General features: G+C 34.6%; 1 protein-coding gene across 4 annotated transcripts in view; it reads left to right on the top strand.

The window, feature by feature from the left end:
• Evi5 (ecotropic viral integration site 5) overlaps positions 1-14,679 on the top strand; it is a 207,220-nt gene extending 192,541 nt beyond the window's left edge. For all 4 annotated transcript variants that reach the window (XM_071618050.1, XM_071618052.1, XM_071618051.1 and 1 more), the window contains one exon: positions 9,788-14,679. In XM_071618050.1, coding sequence (XP_071474151.1) covers positions 9,788-10,099 — 312 coding nt within the window. In that variant the 3' untranslated portion in view covers positions 10,100-14,679. The remainder of the gene's footprint in view (positions 1-9,787) is intronic.
• Positions 14,680-15,046: the final 367 nt, after the last annotated feature.

Raw genomic sequence — 15,046 nt, 5'->3', positions numbered from 1 at the left:
TTAGGGCCTTGCTAAGTAGCTAATGCTGGCTTTGAACTCAGAATCCTCCTGCCTCAGCCTCCAAAGCTGCTGGGATTAAGGTGTGTGCCACTGTGCCCAGTTGTATTCCACATCTTAATTAAAATGATTGGGTAACTGAAAATTTCAGTGTTGTATTTTGTATTAAACACATGAATTGAAGATATTAATTATTATCAGTTAAGGAACTGTTAATTTGCTTTGACAACTAAAGTGACAGGCGGTAAGACAAAAGATCTTTTGCAAATATTAAGGAGCCGATTATTACAAACACTTAGGAAAAAGGTTTGGCAGTATCTACTTAAGTTTAATATATATAATTTGTGAATATATATATTCGCAGTTACACTCCTGGGTATATAATATAATAAACTGGAAGTGACTCAGATGGCCATTGGCAGTGGAATGGCAAATTGTGATGGGTATTTACATATTGAATACTAGGACACCCTGGGAAAGTGAACTACTTCTCTAAATGCCAGCATTGATGAATCACAGACATGATGCATAACAGGAGCCAGACACAAACAAGGACATTGAAATGATCCTTTAGAACAGTTTTATAGGGATAGACATCAGAATGGTGGTTACTTACCTTTGGAGAAGGTAATCCCTGGATGAACAGAGTATACACAAGCCTTTTGGGATGCTAGAAACATCTTAATATGGGTGATAGTTTTAGGTATATATATAAGTAAAGAATTATCAACTGTTCACTTAAAATCTGTATAATCTACAGTGTTTTATCTCTTTAAAAAAGTGGGGACAGGGAGGGAGGCTAAACAAAGTATTAAAATAGACATAGTCTCAATTTTTTCAAGCAGTTTTGACATTAGAGCATTTTGGCCATAGGAAAATACCACAGAACATCAAATTTATAATCAGTTGATTTTATCCTGGGAGACAATCTTAGGTTTTAAAAAAAATTAAATAGAAAGTACAGAGTTCTCAAATGCCCCTTAAATATCTTTGTCTAGTTTCCCCTGTTGACTTCTTAAGCTTGTTTGATATATAGGTTACAATCAAAGAACCAATATTGGTACTTTATTATTAACTGAAGCCCATAGTTTACAATGGAGTACTTCTTTGTGTTATACATTCTGTGTTCAGACAAATGTACAATGACAGGGGCTGGGTGTGTGGCTCAGTGGTAGAGTGCTCATCTAGCACGTGGGAGGCTCTGGGTTTGATCCTCAGCACCACATAAAAATAAATAAACAACATAAAGGAAAAAATGTACAATGACATACATCTACCATTACAATAACATAACAGAAATTCCCTATATTCCATCTACATTCCATGCCTCCTTCTTTCTCCTTGAACCCCTGGCAACCACTGGATTACTTACTGTTTTCATAATTTTGCCTTTTCCAGAATAATTATAATCATACACTGTAGCATTTCAGATAAGCCACTTTCACATAGCAATATATATGTATGTATTGGGGATTCCTATGTGTCACCCCTCCCAACCCCACCACACTTAACACACTAATATTAAACTGCCTAGCAGTTCCTCAAACCTGCCATTCCCTTTGTCCTCCATTCTTTAAGCACATTCTTCATCTATCTAAAAAGGCCTTTCAGATGTGTGACATTATGTGCTAATTTCTAACCAGAAAGAATAATTAGAATAGATTCAGTCATTCAGAGTGAACAGATCTTACACAGAGTCTTGGAAAGGACTCTTCTCTTAAGAAGGGTATATGTCAATTTGTGTTTTCATGTGTGTAAAGGTTTTAAATTTCCTGAATTTAAATTTCAATTTCTAGAATTTCCCTAGAGATGGTCTTGAGACCTATTTGAAACTGGAGCCCAGTTGCATAAAACTTTTTGGTTGTTTAATGAGAGAGCCTAGATCTGAAAGAAGCAGTACAGAGTTATAGGTACCAATGTTTTTAAAATGTTGGATGGTATTGATCACCTTATTTTTTATTGGTTCTTTTTAGTTACACTGATCACTTTAAAAGGTAAATTTCAAACATAAATGTTAAAAGGATATTGCAGAATCATCCTAAAATTCCTAACCAAATAAGAGATATTAAGCTATATAAGAAGAATTTAATCAAAGTAGTACCATCATAGGTACCAATTTTGAATTGACTTTTTTTTTTTTTCGGTGTTGGAGATTGAACCCATGGCCTTGTGCTTGCGAGGCAAGTACTCTACCAACTGAGCTATGTATCCCCAGCCCTGAATTGACTCATATTTTATAACAAATGCCTCTTCATGCCCAGCCCCCCCCCCCCACACACACACATTTCTCTCTCAATTGGCTATTGAGCAGTATTAAGAAGTAGTTATTCTATCAAGGCCTCTTAATTAAGGGTACACATATTAATCTTTAAAGGATATAATTAATCACCTAGAAATGAAGTCAATCCTTAAATTAAAACTTGAAGATTAACACTTGATAGGGGGAAAGGAAGAGAAGGTTCTGGCACTGTTTTATGTACACTCATGGTCTGTGGCTCAATGTAGACATGTTAAAATGTCTAATGTTGGATGGTACCCTTAAATGATGAGTCCTGTAAAATACCCTGTTGGGCCCAGATGTAAAGCTAGATGGTGAAGGTGTCTGTTAACCCCAAATAGAAGGTCATATCTTTTTTTTTTAAATGAATTTATTTATTTTAACTAGGTATACATAACAGTAGAAAGCGTTTTGATTCACTGTGCACAATTACAGCAGCACTTTTCATTGCTCTGGTTTTACACGATGTAGCATTGCACCACAGATGCAGTCATACATGTACCTAGTGTAATGATATCCATCTCATTCCACCATCTTCCTACCCCCATACCCCCACCACTTCACCCTCCCCTTTGCCAAACCCAAAGTTCCTCCATTTTTCACATGCTTGCTCCCCATTGTGGATCAACATCCATTTATCAGAGAAAACATTCAGCTTTTGATTTGGGGGATTGGCTTGCTTCACTTAACATGATATTCTCCAACTCCATCCATTTACCTGCAAATGTCATGATTTTATTCTCTTTTAATGCTTAGTGATATTCCATTGTGGATACATACCAAAGTTTCTTTATCCATCTATTGAAGGGCATCTAGGTTGGTTCCACAGTTTAGCTATTGTGAATTGAGCTGCTATAAACATTAATGTGGCCATGTCACTGTAGTATGCTGATTTTAAGTTCTTTGGGTATAGACTGAACAGTGGAATAGCTGGGTCAAATTGTGGTTCCATTCCCAGATTTCCAAGGAATCTCCGTATTGCTTTCCAGATTGGTTGCACCAATTTGCAGTCCCACCAGCAATGTCTGAGTGTGCCTTTTCCCTCACATCTCACCAACACTTATTGTTGTCTGTATTCTTGATAACTGCCATTCTGACTGGACTGAGATGAAATCTTAGAGTAGTTTTGATTTTAATTTCTCTAATTACTAAAAATGTTGAACATTTTTTCATATGTTTGTTGATCGAATGCATATCTTCTTCTGAGAAGTGTCTGTTCAGCTTCTTAGCCCATTTGTTGATTGGGTTGTTTGTTTGTTTGTTTGTTTTGGTGTTAAGTTTTTTGAGTTCTTTATATATCCTGGAGATTTTGCTCTATTAATGTACATGTGGCAAAAATTTGCTCCCAAAATGTAGGCTCTCTCTTCATCTCATGGATGGTTTCTTTTGCTGAGAAGAAACTTTTTAGTTGGAGTCCATCCCATTTATTAATTCTTAATTTTATTTCTTTCACTTTAAAAATAATATTTGGGGCTAGGGATGTGGCTCAAGCGGTAGCACGCTCACCTGGCATGCGTGCAGCCCGGGTTTGATCCTCAGCACCACATACAAACAAAGATGTTGTGTCCACCAAAAACTAAAATATAAATATAAAAAAAAACATATAAAAGTAATATTTATTGGCCTCATAATTCTTTATATTACTTGTCTGTGTTCATCCACATTTAAGGCAGAGTATTTTAAAAATATGAATATTATGAAGATGGCAGCAATAAACAAGAAATCTTCTAAATCCAAACTTATTTATGTTCCTTTTTTGTGTTTTTTTAATATGATCCTATGAAGAATATTTGGATTTCAACCCCCAGCATGCACACAAAAAAGGTACAGATTATTTAGAACACTGTTTTCAAAATGAATCTATGGACTATCCTCTTCTGAACTAAATACTTGTTTAAAATAGATTCCTCAGGAGCTGGGCTTGTGGCTCAGTGATAGAGCGCTTGCCTAGCATATCTAAGGTACTGGGTTCAATCCTCAGCACCACATAAAAAATAAAATAAAATGAAGTTTAAGATAAAAGAAATTTTAAAAAAATAATAAACTCCTTAGTCCTAGCTGTTAAATCCAGATATTTGAGAGTAGAGCTCTGGAATCTGTATTTTTTAATATTATAAACCCTGTTGGCTCTTAGGCATACTAAATTTATAAATTACTGATTCAGATAATTGGGAAGTCAGAAGGACACCCTAACTAACTATTATAGACATTCTCATAGAAGTAAGGGTTCCAGAGAGACTTACTGAGTTGAACTGCCAGTGAGATCATCTCTCTGGTATTTGTGACTCTTTTGCTTATGTTGTTTGTAAATTCTCAAATCTAATTAATACCTAAAATAAGTTATTTTAAAATGTTATAGACACTAGAAGGCAGCCATTAAAAGTAAACAATGGTTTTAACATAATAAGCTTGTTTTTGCTTATTTTACATACCTGTGTTAGGGATAAAAGAATCTGAAGGATGAATTTAGGTTATATAATACAGTTTTTTTTTTTTTAATTTTCAGTTCAACAGGCCACAGTTACAATTAAAAACTTTTTTTTCTTAAGCTGGGAATATACCTCAGTGAGTGATAGGGCTTATGCTTATTATACACAAGTCCCTGAGTTCTATTCCCAGCACATATACCACAAAAATCCTCTTTCATTTCCTTCTAAGTAATCCAGGGTTGGAAGGGCAGTGTGTTATGCTGAAACAAAAGTGGCCATAATTTGACAATTGTGACAGCTGGATGATGGCAACATGGGGTTAGCTACACTACTGTCTATTTTCAAAAATATTCCATAATAAAAACTAAAATTTTTCACTTGCTTGATTACCAAATAAAAACTTTTTTTCCAGCATATGAATTCTTGCAACCTCTCTTGAGGGAAGTTTAACCATAAGAAATCAAACTTCTTAAGAATGTTGAAGTCTTTAGCTGTATTCTGTACTTCTGGTTGTACATCATAAATTACAAGGCAACTCTGCAGAGCTGTGTCTTCAGAAATGCTGGTAGCGGGGCTCAGTGGTAGAGTACCTGCCTAGCACTTGTGAGGCACTAGGTTTGATCCTCAGCACCACATAAAAAGAAATAAATAAAATAAAGGTTAAAAATTTTATTTCTAAATGTTGGTGGCAGTGCTGTTTGTAATGGGTAGGCTGTAAACCTAAATATCCCAACAAGAGGACTGGCTAAGCAGGTGATGCTGTGGTTGCAAATGAGACACTGTGTAGCCAACAGATTATGATACTGAGAAATGTTTGTGATAATAAGTGAAAAAGCAGGATACAAAACAAAAAGGAAAGTGACCAATCTTACTTTTTTTTGAAAAGTAAGGTTAGAAAAATTATCTTGAAAGATACACTAAAATGTTGTAATGATAATGAGCCCCTGTCTCAAAACAAAAAGCATGGGGATATGATTCGGTGGTAGAGGGCCTCTGGGTTTAATCCTTAGTACCACAAAATAAGTAAATAAAAGTAAAGGTTATAATAAAACTAAAAATGTAATGAAGATTATTTTTGACAGTTATTTGTTATTTTCTTTTTATGTAGTGTTTTCATAGGGAAGAAAAATTTTTTTTAATTTGTCCTTCTCCCAAGATAGTCTCTTTCCTCTTTGTTGACTATTTTTTTTTTTTTCTGCCTTCTCTTAGACACTATCTCCAGTCTCTGATAATATGGGATTTTCTGCTCAGACTTAAAGGCTGGGGAACTGAAAAGCTGACAGGAAGTCTTGAATCTTTGGGTAGGACTATTGACCATGGTCTTTATTGTAGGGCAGTCTAGCTACAACCGTCCTTTGGGGTGTCCCAAGATTCTCTTCAGAGAAAAATTCCTATACTTACAATTCCAGAGAGTCGTGGTGCCTCTGTTTCCTTGGCAGCTCTTGGATCTATGTCTAATTCACCTGGAAATATTTTTTCTTTTTCAATGATATGAATATATTACAGGCATTTCATAAGAGTTTCTGTTGTTGCTAAGTGTCATGAAGATATTCCTGTAGTGTTTATCTAAAAATTAGGATGGACAATGAGCATCAAAATAGCATGCTAAATTATGTGTTTTCTTTTTAAGACAGAGTGTCAGTAGCTTTTATCAGATTCTCAGTCCCATAATTGACCCAAAAGAGGTAAACAAAACCACAAAATAAACAAAAAACATTGCCAAGAGAAATGGTCCTTATCCTGGGATATGCAGCAGAATTATTCAGATTTTTTGAACATACACATTCCTAAACTGTACCCTCTATGCCAGAAAGAGTAAGTTCCAGGAACATTATTTAAACAAAGTGTTTCTTGGTGGTCAGATTGGCCCAGAACAGCTTGATTTTGCTGCTGGAAAAATGGCATCCACTTGTATATACCAGACACATATGAAATGGATAGTCGTCCTTCAGAAACTTTTGTCCTGAATAATTAAGAATTCCATTTAATATAAATCATCTACTTACTATCTTATTCTCATTTGGTTTGAACAGAAGGTATACCATTCTGTTATTTTTACCCCCTCTGCTGAGGATCAAACTCAGGGCCTCATGCATGCTAGGCAAGAATTGTATCACTGAGCCATACCCCCAACCTCCATAATGATTCTCAAACTTCAGAGTATATCAGAATCTCCTGAAATGCTTGTAAAATGCGGATTTTGGAGTTTCACTCCTAGAATTTTGATTCCTTAAATCTGGAGAAGGAGACTACATTTTTAACAGGTATCCTCAGTTCTGATCTAGGTGATCAGTGGATTATATAAAATATCTGAACCTAAGTTTGTTGTCCATAATACCATGAAGGTTTTGGTTTTTTTGTAAGAAAGAGAGGGAGAGAAGGGTTTGGGAAGATTGTCCGTTTTTAAATATAATTAGCTTCTAAAAGTCTGTTAATAAAGATAAGCAGTGCAACATGTATATTCACAGGTATTCAGGATGACCATACTCAGTACCCTGGAACTCTTTGCCCAAATGCCTGCTTTCAGGGCCTATATAGGTCTCCTCCCTCACCAAAACCAGTGTGTGCACATACCTGAGTCCACCGGATAGCTTCGGTTTTACCAGATAGTCCCTTATTTTCATCTTTTCTTTCTTTCACCAAAAAATATCTCTGCCTTTGGTATATTATCAGTTCTCAAATAAAGAGGCATCTCCTTTAGTGTTAAGAAAATTATCCCTCAACTTATAGTTAACTTTCTGTAATTACATCTGGCAAGAGACTGCCTAGTTTTTTGTTTTTAATTTTTTTACAATTGTACAGCATATGGCATGCCTGTATTTTATCTATCTATTTATCTATCTATCTATCTATCTATCTATCTATTTTTATGTGGTGTTAAGGATCAAACCCCAAGTGCCTCACACGTGCTAGGCAAGCGCTCTGCCACTAAGCTACAGTCCCAGCCCTGAGACTGACTAGTTTTAATTCCGATAAATTTTGTTAGAACAAAGGAAAGCCACAGCTTTCCAAATAACTGGGAAGTTGGGGTTTCTCTGCCATACTCCTTTATAACAGCCAGACAGAAGGAAGGCATGTGTTCCATAATATTTCTTCAGAAGTAAACACTTCTGAAGAAGTGATGGAGGGAGGAAAGAGAAAGGAAGAGATTAACTGACTTTAATTTAACATTTGGAGCTATAAATCATGTGTTGCAATATGGTGAATATAGGATGTTGCATCAGACCTGGCAGTTGTAATGATGCCATTGGTATCACAACCTTGAGAGAGGTCTTTGTGGTGCTCTGTGCCATTTTTCTAAAAATTCAACTCCGAATTTAGATCTTTTCTGTTTTGCCAAGGAGAAAAGAGTGGTATTTCAATTTCATTGTACCTCACTATAAGTTTGTTCTCTTGGTTCAGGGCAGGAGAATTTCTTTATGGCTGAGGGTCTGCCTGGGTCACATGTCATTACTGAGCCCTAGCATCTCTTGTGTCCTGTTGTCACATGCAAGCAGAGAAATGCTGAGGTTGCTTCACTTCTTCCTGGAAGTCTGTCAGGAAAGCTGGAAGGTGTTATAGCAAGGCTGTAATGTCTTTACTCTCAGAACCGTTAGTTTTGAAAGTATATGTAATATTTCCTGAATATTTCATATTGCCTTTATCTTAAGATTTGAAAGATAGTGACTAGGATTTTGTCCCTGAGAAACAAGAATGAGGGTCAATAATAATCATAAAGGTAAGACACATGGAGTATATTTTAGCAAGATCTTTAATAGTAGTCAAGATATTTGGTAGCTTTTTTTTTAAATTCTGCTTTGTTGTGGGAGAAAGTTCATGGTGTATAGGAGCAATAAAACAAGTGAAAAATATCAAAATTAAACTTTATATTTAGAACATAAACTGTTGAGGACAGAGCTGGTCTCTTAATTATATGTTAGTGGAAATAGTAGTATCCATGGTGGTAAGTTTGGGGGTTTGAGGAATTTAGGTAAAGACATGGCAGATGATGAAAAGAAACCATCTTTAATCCTGATAAAATTGCTTTTGGAGAATGTGGTTTAGATTTAGCTTTGTTCCAATACTGAACTCTAGGATTATCAGATTTGCCCACCCAGTACTTTGACCTCCTCAATGAGGGTGTGTCCTGTTAAACTCCAGGGATAGAGGAACAGAGTCTGGTCTCCAAAGAAAGAAAAAGGGAAAAAAGAGCTGTGTGATATGTACCATTCCTCTCCCTGCTCCCTAGAGAGACGAGTTCCTCCCAAGGGAGGAGGGAGGAGAGAAAGCAGAAATGTTATCCATAACTGGCATTCACGCCGTGCAGCAGGAAACACTGAATGGGAAGCAGTTTTCCTGCCCTAACTGTGAGTGATAGTGTTGTGGTCTTTGGGGTATTGTAACAGGATGGAGACTCTTAGCAAATTTTAATGATTTCTAAATAATTTTCATCATTTACAGAATTATGGAGACATACTCTCAAGACAGAGTATGTGATATATAATAAGATCTTGGTCTTTAAGTTCATATTTTCTAGAAATACAGTGAAAATATTTATAGGTGAATTGATAGGCTGTCTGGGACTTATCTCAGAATAATCTGGTCTAATGAAATCAGACTGTTCATGATGTGAAGGTTGTTGAAGTTAGGTAATAGGTACTTGGGAGTTAATTGTATTATCTCTAATATAGTGAAGGGATAGTTTGAATCTAAACTCTGCTATTAGGTATCTGACATTAGCAAGCTACTCTAATTCTCCATTTCCTAATTCGTAGAATTGGGATAATAAAATCTATCACATAGGATTGTTGTGGTGCTTCAATTAAAGTAAGTTATGTGTCAATTACATAACACATAGAAGGCACTCAAAAAATGGCAATGTGCGGGGCTGGAGTATAGTTCAGTGTTAGAGCACTTGCCTAGCATGTGTGAGGCCCTGGGTTCAATCCCCAGCACTGGAAAAAAAAAGCTGGTAATAATTATTATGTCTATAAATAGAAAAAGATCAAGATATTTTGTTTGTTAAACATGAAACATTTATTTTATTGACTTATGTGTGTGTTTCCTCCATTTGAGTAAATTAATTTGGGTTTTGTTTTAACAGCTCAGGTGCCTAAAAGGCCAGAGGGGCTTCTCAGGCCAACCTCCTTTTGATGGAATTCACATTGTCAACCATTTAATAGGAGATGATGAATCATTCCTTTCCTCAGATGAAGATTTTATAGATAACTCCTTACAGGAAAGTGGCATTGGTTTTCCCTTGCACAGAAAATCAGGCCCAATGTCTTTGGACCCCACTGTGGCAGATGGTAGTGAAAGCGAAACAGAAGACAGTGTGCTGGAGACCAGGGAGAGTCACCGAAGGATCCAAGAGGAGCGGCCCCCACGAAGAGAGTCACACTCAACCACTGTCTGACCATCACTGTGACCCAGACTACAGATTTCTTCAAGGGATCCAGTTGTCCTATGATTAGGGATTTTTTGGATTTATCTGTTTCATATGTACATATATATATATATATATATATATATATATATATACACATATATATATTTTACAATCCTATCTGCCTTTTTTTATCTTTGCCAAATCTTCACCACTGATTTTCCATTACCATAAAGTTGACTGGAATATGGTTAATGGGTAAAATAAGGTTCTAACAGTATTAATGAACATTAATGTTTCTTGTTTAGAAAATGTAACTATCTAAATGTGGGAACCATTTTGAAGTTCAGAACTATGGAAAATTGAATTTTCTTCAGATAAAACTGTTCTTGTGCAATACTTTATGCTCAGTGAACAAATTGTATATTTGTTTATCAATTTGTTTTCAAGGCTATCTGCAGACATTTGACCAAGACATATATCTGATTGATATTGTATTTTTGTGTTTTGGGAATTTTTTTTTTTTTTTGGCCACTAAAATTACTATTTTATTAGTGAGCCACTGAGGTTCTTAAACACAAAGCCTTTTTTCCTATATAATTTTATAAACAAATTGTTAACTATTTTCAGAGTTTAAAGTTTTGTTTTAATTTCTAACTTTTATGTGCATATGGAAGCTTCCATGTGTCAGTTATTGGTAAAAGTAGTAAGTTAACTATAAATATATTGTTAATTTGTACATATTTATGAATCTGTATATCCAACATCAAATATTATTTTACATGAGGAATATCATATTGCAGAATGACTTCTTTCAGCATTCTCACAGAACTTCTGTACATAGTAGGTCAAAAGAAAATTTAAAAAGAAAACCAGACACTAATATTTTAATAGTTTTAGTATTTTGCTTAGCATTCAACACTAGCATATTCATAACTGATGCCTGTTCAGAAACACTATTGATGAAATCTTTTACTTCATGTATATTAACTAATAAATTTTTCATGATTAAAGAGGTTATAGCACATATTACTTATGCTGATATTCTACTTAATATAATTTAAGCAGTGGACTAAGGTCCAAGTTGCAAAGCAATTATACTGCAAATAATCTATGAACATTATCTTCAAATTCTCTAGTTTCTAAATAATAGATGAAGCCATACAAATCCTACTAATTCTTCCTTTTCTACCATTTAGACTTTTTCCTAGAAAACTGAATGCCTGTCATTGATAAATTAGAAGAACTATCCAAATTACACTTACCTGTGGAAAGACAGAAAGAATGTATTGACTGGATACTTTCCACTCTCATTTTTATTAGCAGCCTATGAAAGGAATAGCCATAGAGGATGAGAGGAAAGTAGAAATCAGTAGTGTGGAAGGACAATTTTGCACAATATGATGGAATGGACTTGAAAAGACAAAAGTAGTTTTTGTCTAAAACCAGAAGTTAAGCCTTATGTTACATTGTGGACTAGGCTTTTCCAGCAAGGATGTATGTAGCTATTTTTTTGCCTGAGAAATGCAATTGAAAACATGCCTTCTGAGTCCATTGAACCAAGTTAAATTCTGATGGTTAGGTAATTTTACCTGTAGTCACAAGCTAATAATTAACGGAGCCAAGATTTTAATCCAGATCTCTCTGACACTAAAGCATTTAAAGTGGTCCAGCTAATAAATTTCTCAATTTTCTGCTTTTCTGACAATATGATTTAAGTGATTTAATAGATTTGTATATTTTTGAATATGCATACCTATAGACATACATGAATATCAGCACTCATAAGCCCTACAGTTATGAGTATAGATACTACTTCTAGAATTGGTATTATTCCTAAAATCCTAAAGCTTTGGGGATTCTTCTTTGGGGTCTATACTGTCATTCCAGAAGGTTATCAATACCCAAGTGAAGTGAGATGAGTCATGGTCATATTATTGCCTTGACCCCCACATCAAGAAATCTGAATAATCTAGACCAAGAGTCAGCAAAGTATAGCTAATTCCAGTCATCTTCCTGTTTTTACTTTAGTTAGGGAAAATTCAAAAGAATAATATTTTTTTTAATTTTTTATCGTTGGCTGTTCAAAACATTACATAGTTCTTGATATATCATATTTCACACTTTGATTCAAGTGGGTTATGAGCTCCCATTTTTACCCCATATACAGATTGTCAAAAGAATAATATTTTATGTCACATAAAAGTAGTATGAAATTCAGATTTCAGTGTACATACGTAAAGTTTGATTGGAACACAGCTATCCTTATCCATTTGCCATATTTTCTTTTCTTTGCAGTACTGGGGATTGAACCAGGGGCACTTTATCACTGAGCTGCATTCCTGGTAACCCACACATACACACTTTTTTTTTTTTTTTTTAAGGAGACGGTCTCGCTAAGTTGCTGAGGCTGGCCTGGTACTTGCAATTCTTCTGCCTCAGCTGCCAAAGTTCCTGGGATTACAAGCATGAGCCACCATACTCAGCCATTTTTTTTTTATGGCTATAATGGCAGAGTTGAAATAGTTATAGTGAAGATCATGGACCCTCATAGCATAGAATATCTACTTTCTGGCCCTTTACAGAAAAAAACTCGATCTGGATACTCCAGAATGTTAGGCTGCTTCTTTAGTTTGGCTTAATAGAAGATCAAACCATATTCTTTTCTGTTGAGGTAATGATTTAGAAACATAAAATTTTCTGGTGGATCTTTTGTTCCACAACTATTCAAATTGAAAAGTATACCAGCTATCTTATATGGTAATCTATGATTCCATAGAAAATTTTTGAAGAATACCTGAAACTTTAGAGGAGAAAGAAAGGAATGAATTCCCGAATCCCAGCAGTATTCTTTGAAATATGTATTATTAATATTTTTAGGATATGCTTCACTGAGAAATGTTACAATTTAATTTTAAAATAGGACATCTTTCTAGAGTCACATTTTGAAAGATATTCTAAAGAATTTCATAAGTACTCTTTGTGGTTAGAATTAGGTGTTAAAAGAATTAGGATAAGTAAACATTATTCTGTTGATGCTCTTCTAATTTGGACCATGCAAAACTAGAAACAACATTCTTCTCATTTAAGGCCTTTAATTCAAGCCAGGTGCAGTAGTGTATACCTGGAGTAGTCCCTGGAGGCTGAGGTGGTGGGTCACCTGACAAAATCCAGGAGTCAAAGGCCAGCCTGGGCCATGTAGCAAGACTCTATCTCCAAACCAAAAAACAACAACAAAAAAATCTTTGATTCAAAAACATCTTAGAAGAATTTAAAATCTTCCTGACATTTAGGGTGCAATAGGATACTATGTCTTAATTTGACTCCATTTTATTCAAATTAGTGTTTAGTATGTTCAAGACTTTTGAGATATTGGACCATATTCCCTGACAGATTTTATTTAATCTCTCCTATTTTGTAAATCAAATTACAATGGAAAAACTTGCCTCTTTAGGATAATTACCTTCCTGATATCTTTGGCACTGTGGGTTGATATGCTGAGAGTAGAGGCCATAGGTCATCTGAATAAAGTGGAAATTGCATTGAATAATGAAACAGACCTGGAGAACAAGAAAAGATATCAATAAACTTTTTAAAAATTAGTGGTAAGCCAGGCATGGTAGCATGCTCCTATGAACTCTTTTTTTTTTTTTTTTTTTTTTAAGAGAGAGAGGGGAGAGAAAGAGAGAGAGAGATTTTTTTTTTAAATATTTATTTTTCAGTTTTCGGTGGACACAACATCTTTATTTTATTTTTATGTGATGCTGAGGATCGAACCCAGCGCCCCGCACATGCCAGGCGAGCGCGTTACCGCTTGAGCCACATCCCCAGCCCAACCTATGAACTCTTTCTTCTTGGCAAAAGAAGTCAAAGATGTAACTTTACACAATTTCTATTATTTTTTCCTCCTTGATAGTAAACACTCATTATTTGCTAATTGAGACATCAAGTTCCAACTAACCGAAAAAAGCTTTTTCTTAGCTCTGAACATGATGCAGCTTGTTACTCTCCAGATAGTGCCTTTGATTGAAAATAAGATTTAGATCTTTTGAAATATATTATTTCTGACATCATAAGAAATCATTTGGTTCCTCATTTGTCATTTACATAATGTATTGTAATATTCAGATTTAAGGTAAAATAAGTGTATGAATTATGTTTTGGTAAAGCTCTTTCATGATTAGCTTGATTGTTGCATAGTACTAGGCTTTGGAGGTTAACATTTTGTGAAATCAAAGATTTACTTATTAAAACAAAGAGTTTTAGCTTGAAAGTTATTGCTGCTCTACATTAACAAAAAACTTACGCTTTTAAAATTAATCCACTTAAATTTAATTTTTTGTACCAAATTAATTAAAATTTCTGGTTGAAAGTAGAGTGGATACTATTTGTAATCCAAGTTTTTACATCACATCCATTGATCTACCTATCCCTTCTTTTCACTCCAAAGAAGAGATGATAGAATAATACATTCAATATACTTAAGAGATGCAAAGTTATAATGTATTTCATTTTACTGTTGGAATTTTTTATAGTAACATTGTATAATAACCTGAAATGTTTACTTGTGCCTTTGCTTTAAACAATTAAAGTTTTCCGTTTTGTAAGAACTTGTTTCCTTAAATTGTTCATCTTTAAAAGGGGAGGGGCAGCAAAACACAGATAATGCTTGTTCTTATAGAAGATTTGCATTTAAAAATAACAATGTTTTCATCTCACATTGTACTATTAAATTAATTAGCACCTAATTCAATAAATACATTCAAATATATGTGATTTGGACATGCATATAGAGTTATTAATAGTAAAAAAAACTTAAACACAATATCATTTAATTCAGAAGCAAAAGATCAATATGCTCTGCTTTATGCTCAGAATGATTTTATGGACTTGATTCATGAAATATGACAGAATAGCTGTAATCCAGGATTTGTCCACCTTGGCAATATTAACATTCGGGGCCAAATAACTTGGTTG

Source organism: Marmota flaviventris, chromosome 10, assembly GCF_047511675.1.
Source record: "Marmota flaviventris isolate mMarFla1 chromosome 10, mMarFla1.hap1, whole genome shotgun sequence".
Classification (NCBI taxonomy): Eukaryota; Metazoa; Chordata; class Mammalia; order Rodentia; family Sciuridae; genus Marmota; species Marmota flaviventris.
This window is presented reverse-complemented; position numbering and strand designations above follow the sequence as displayed.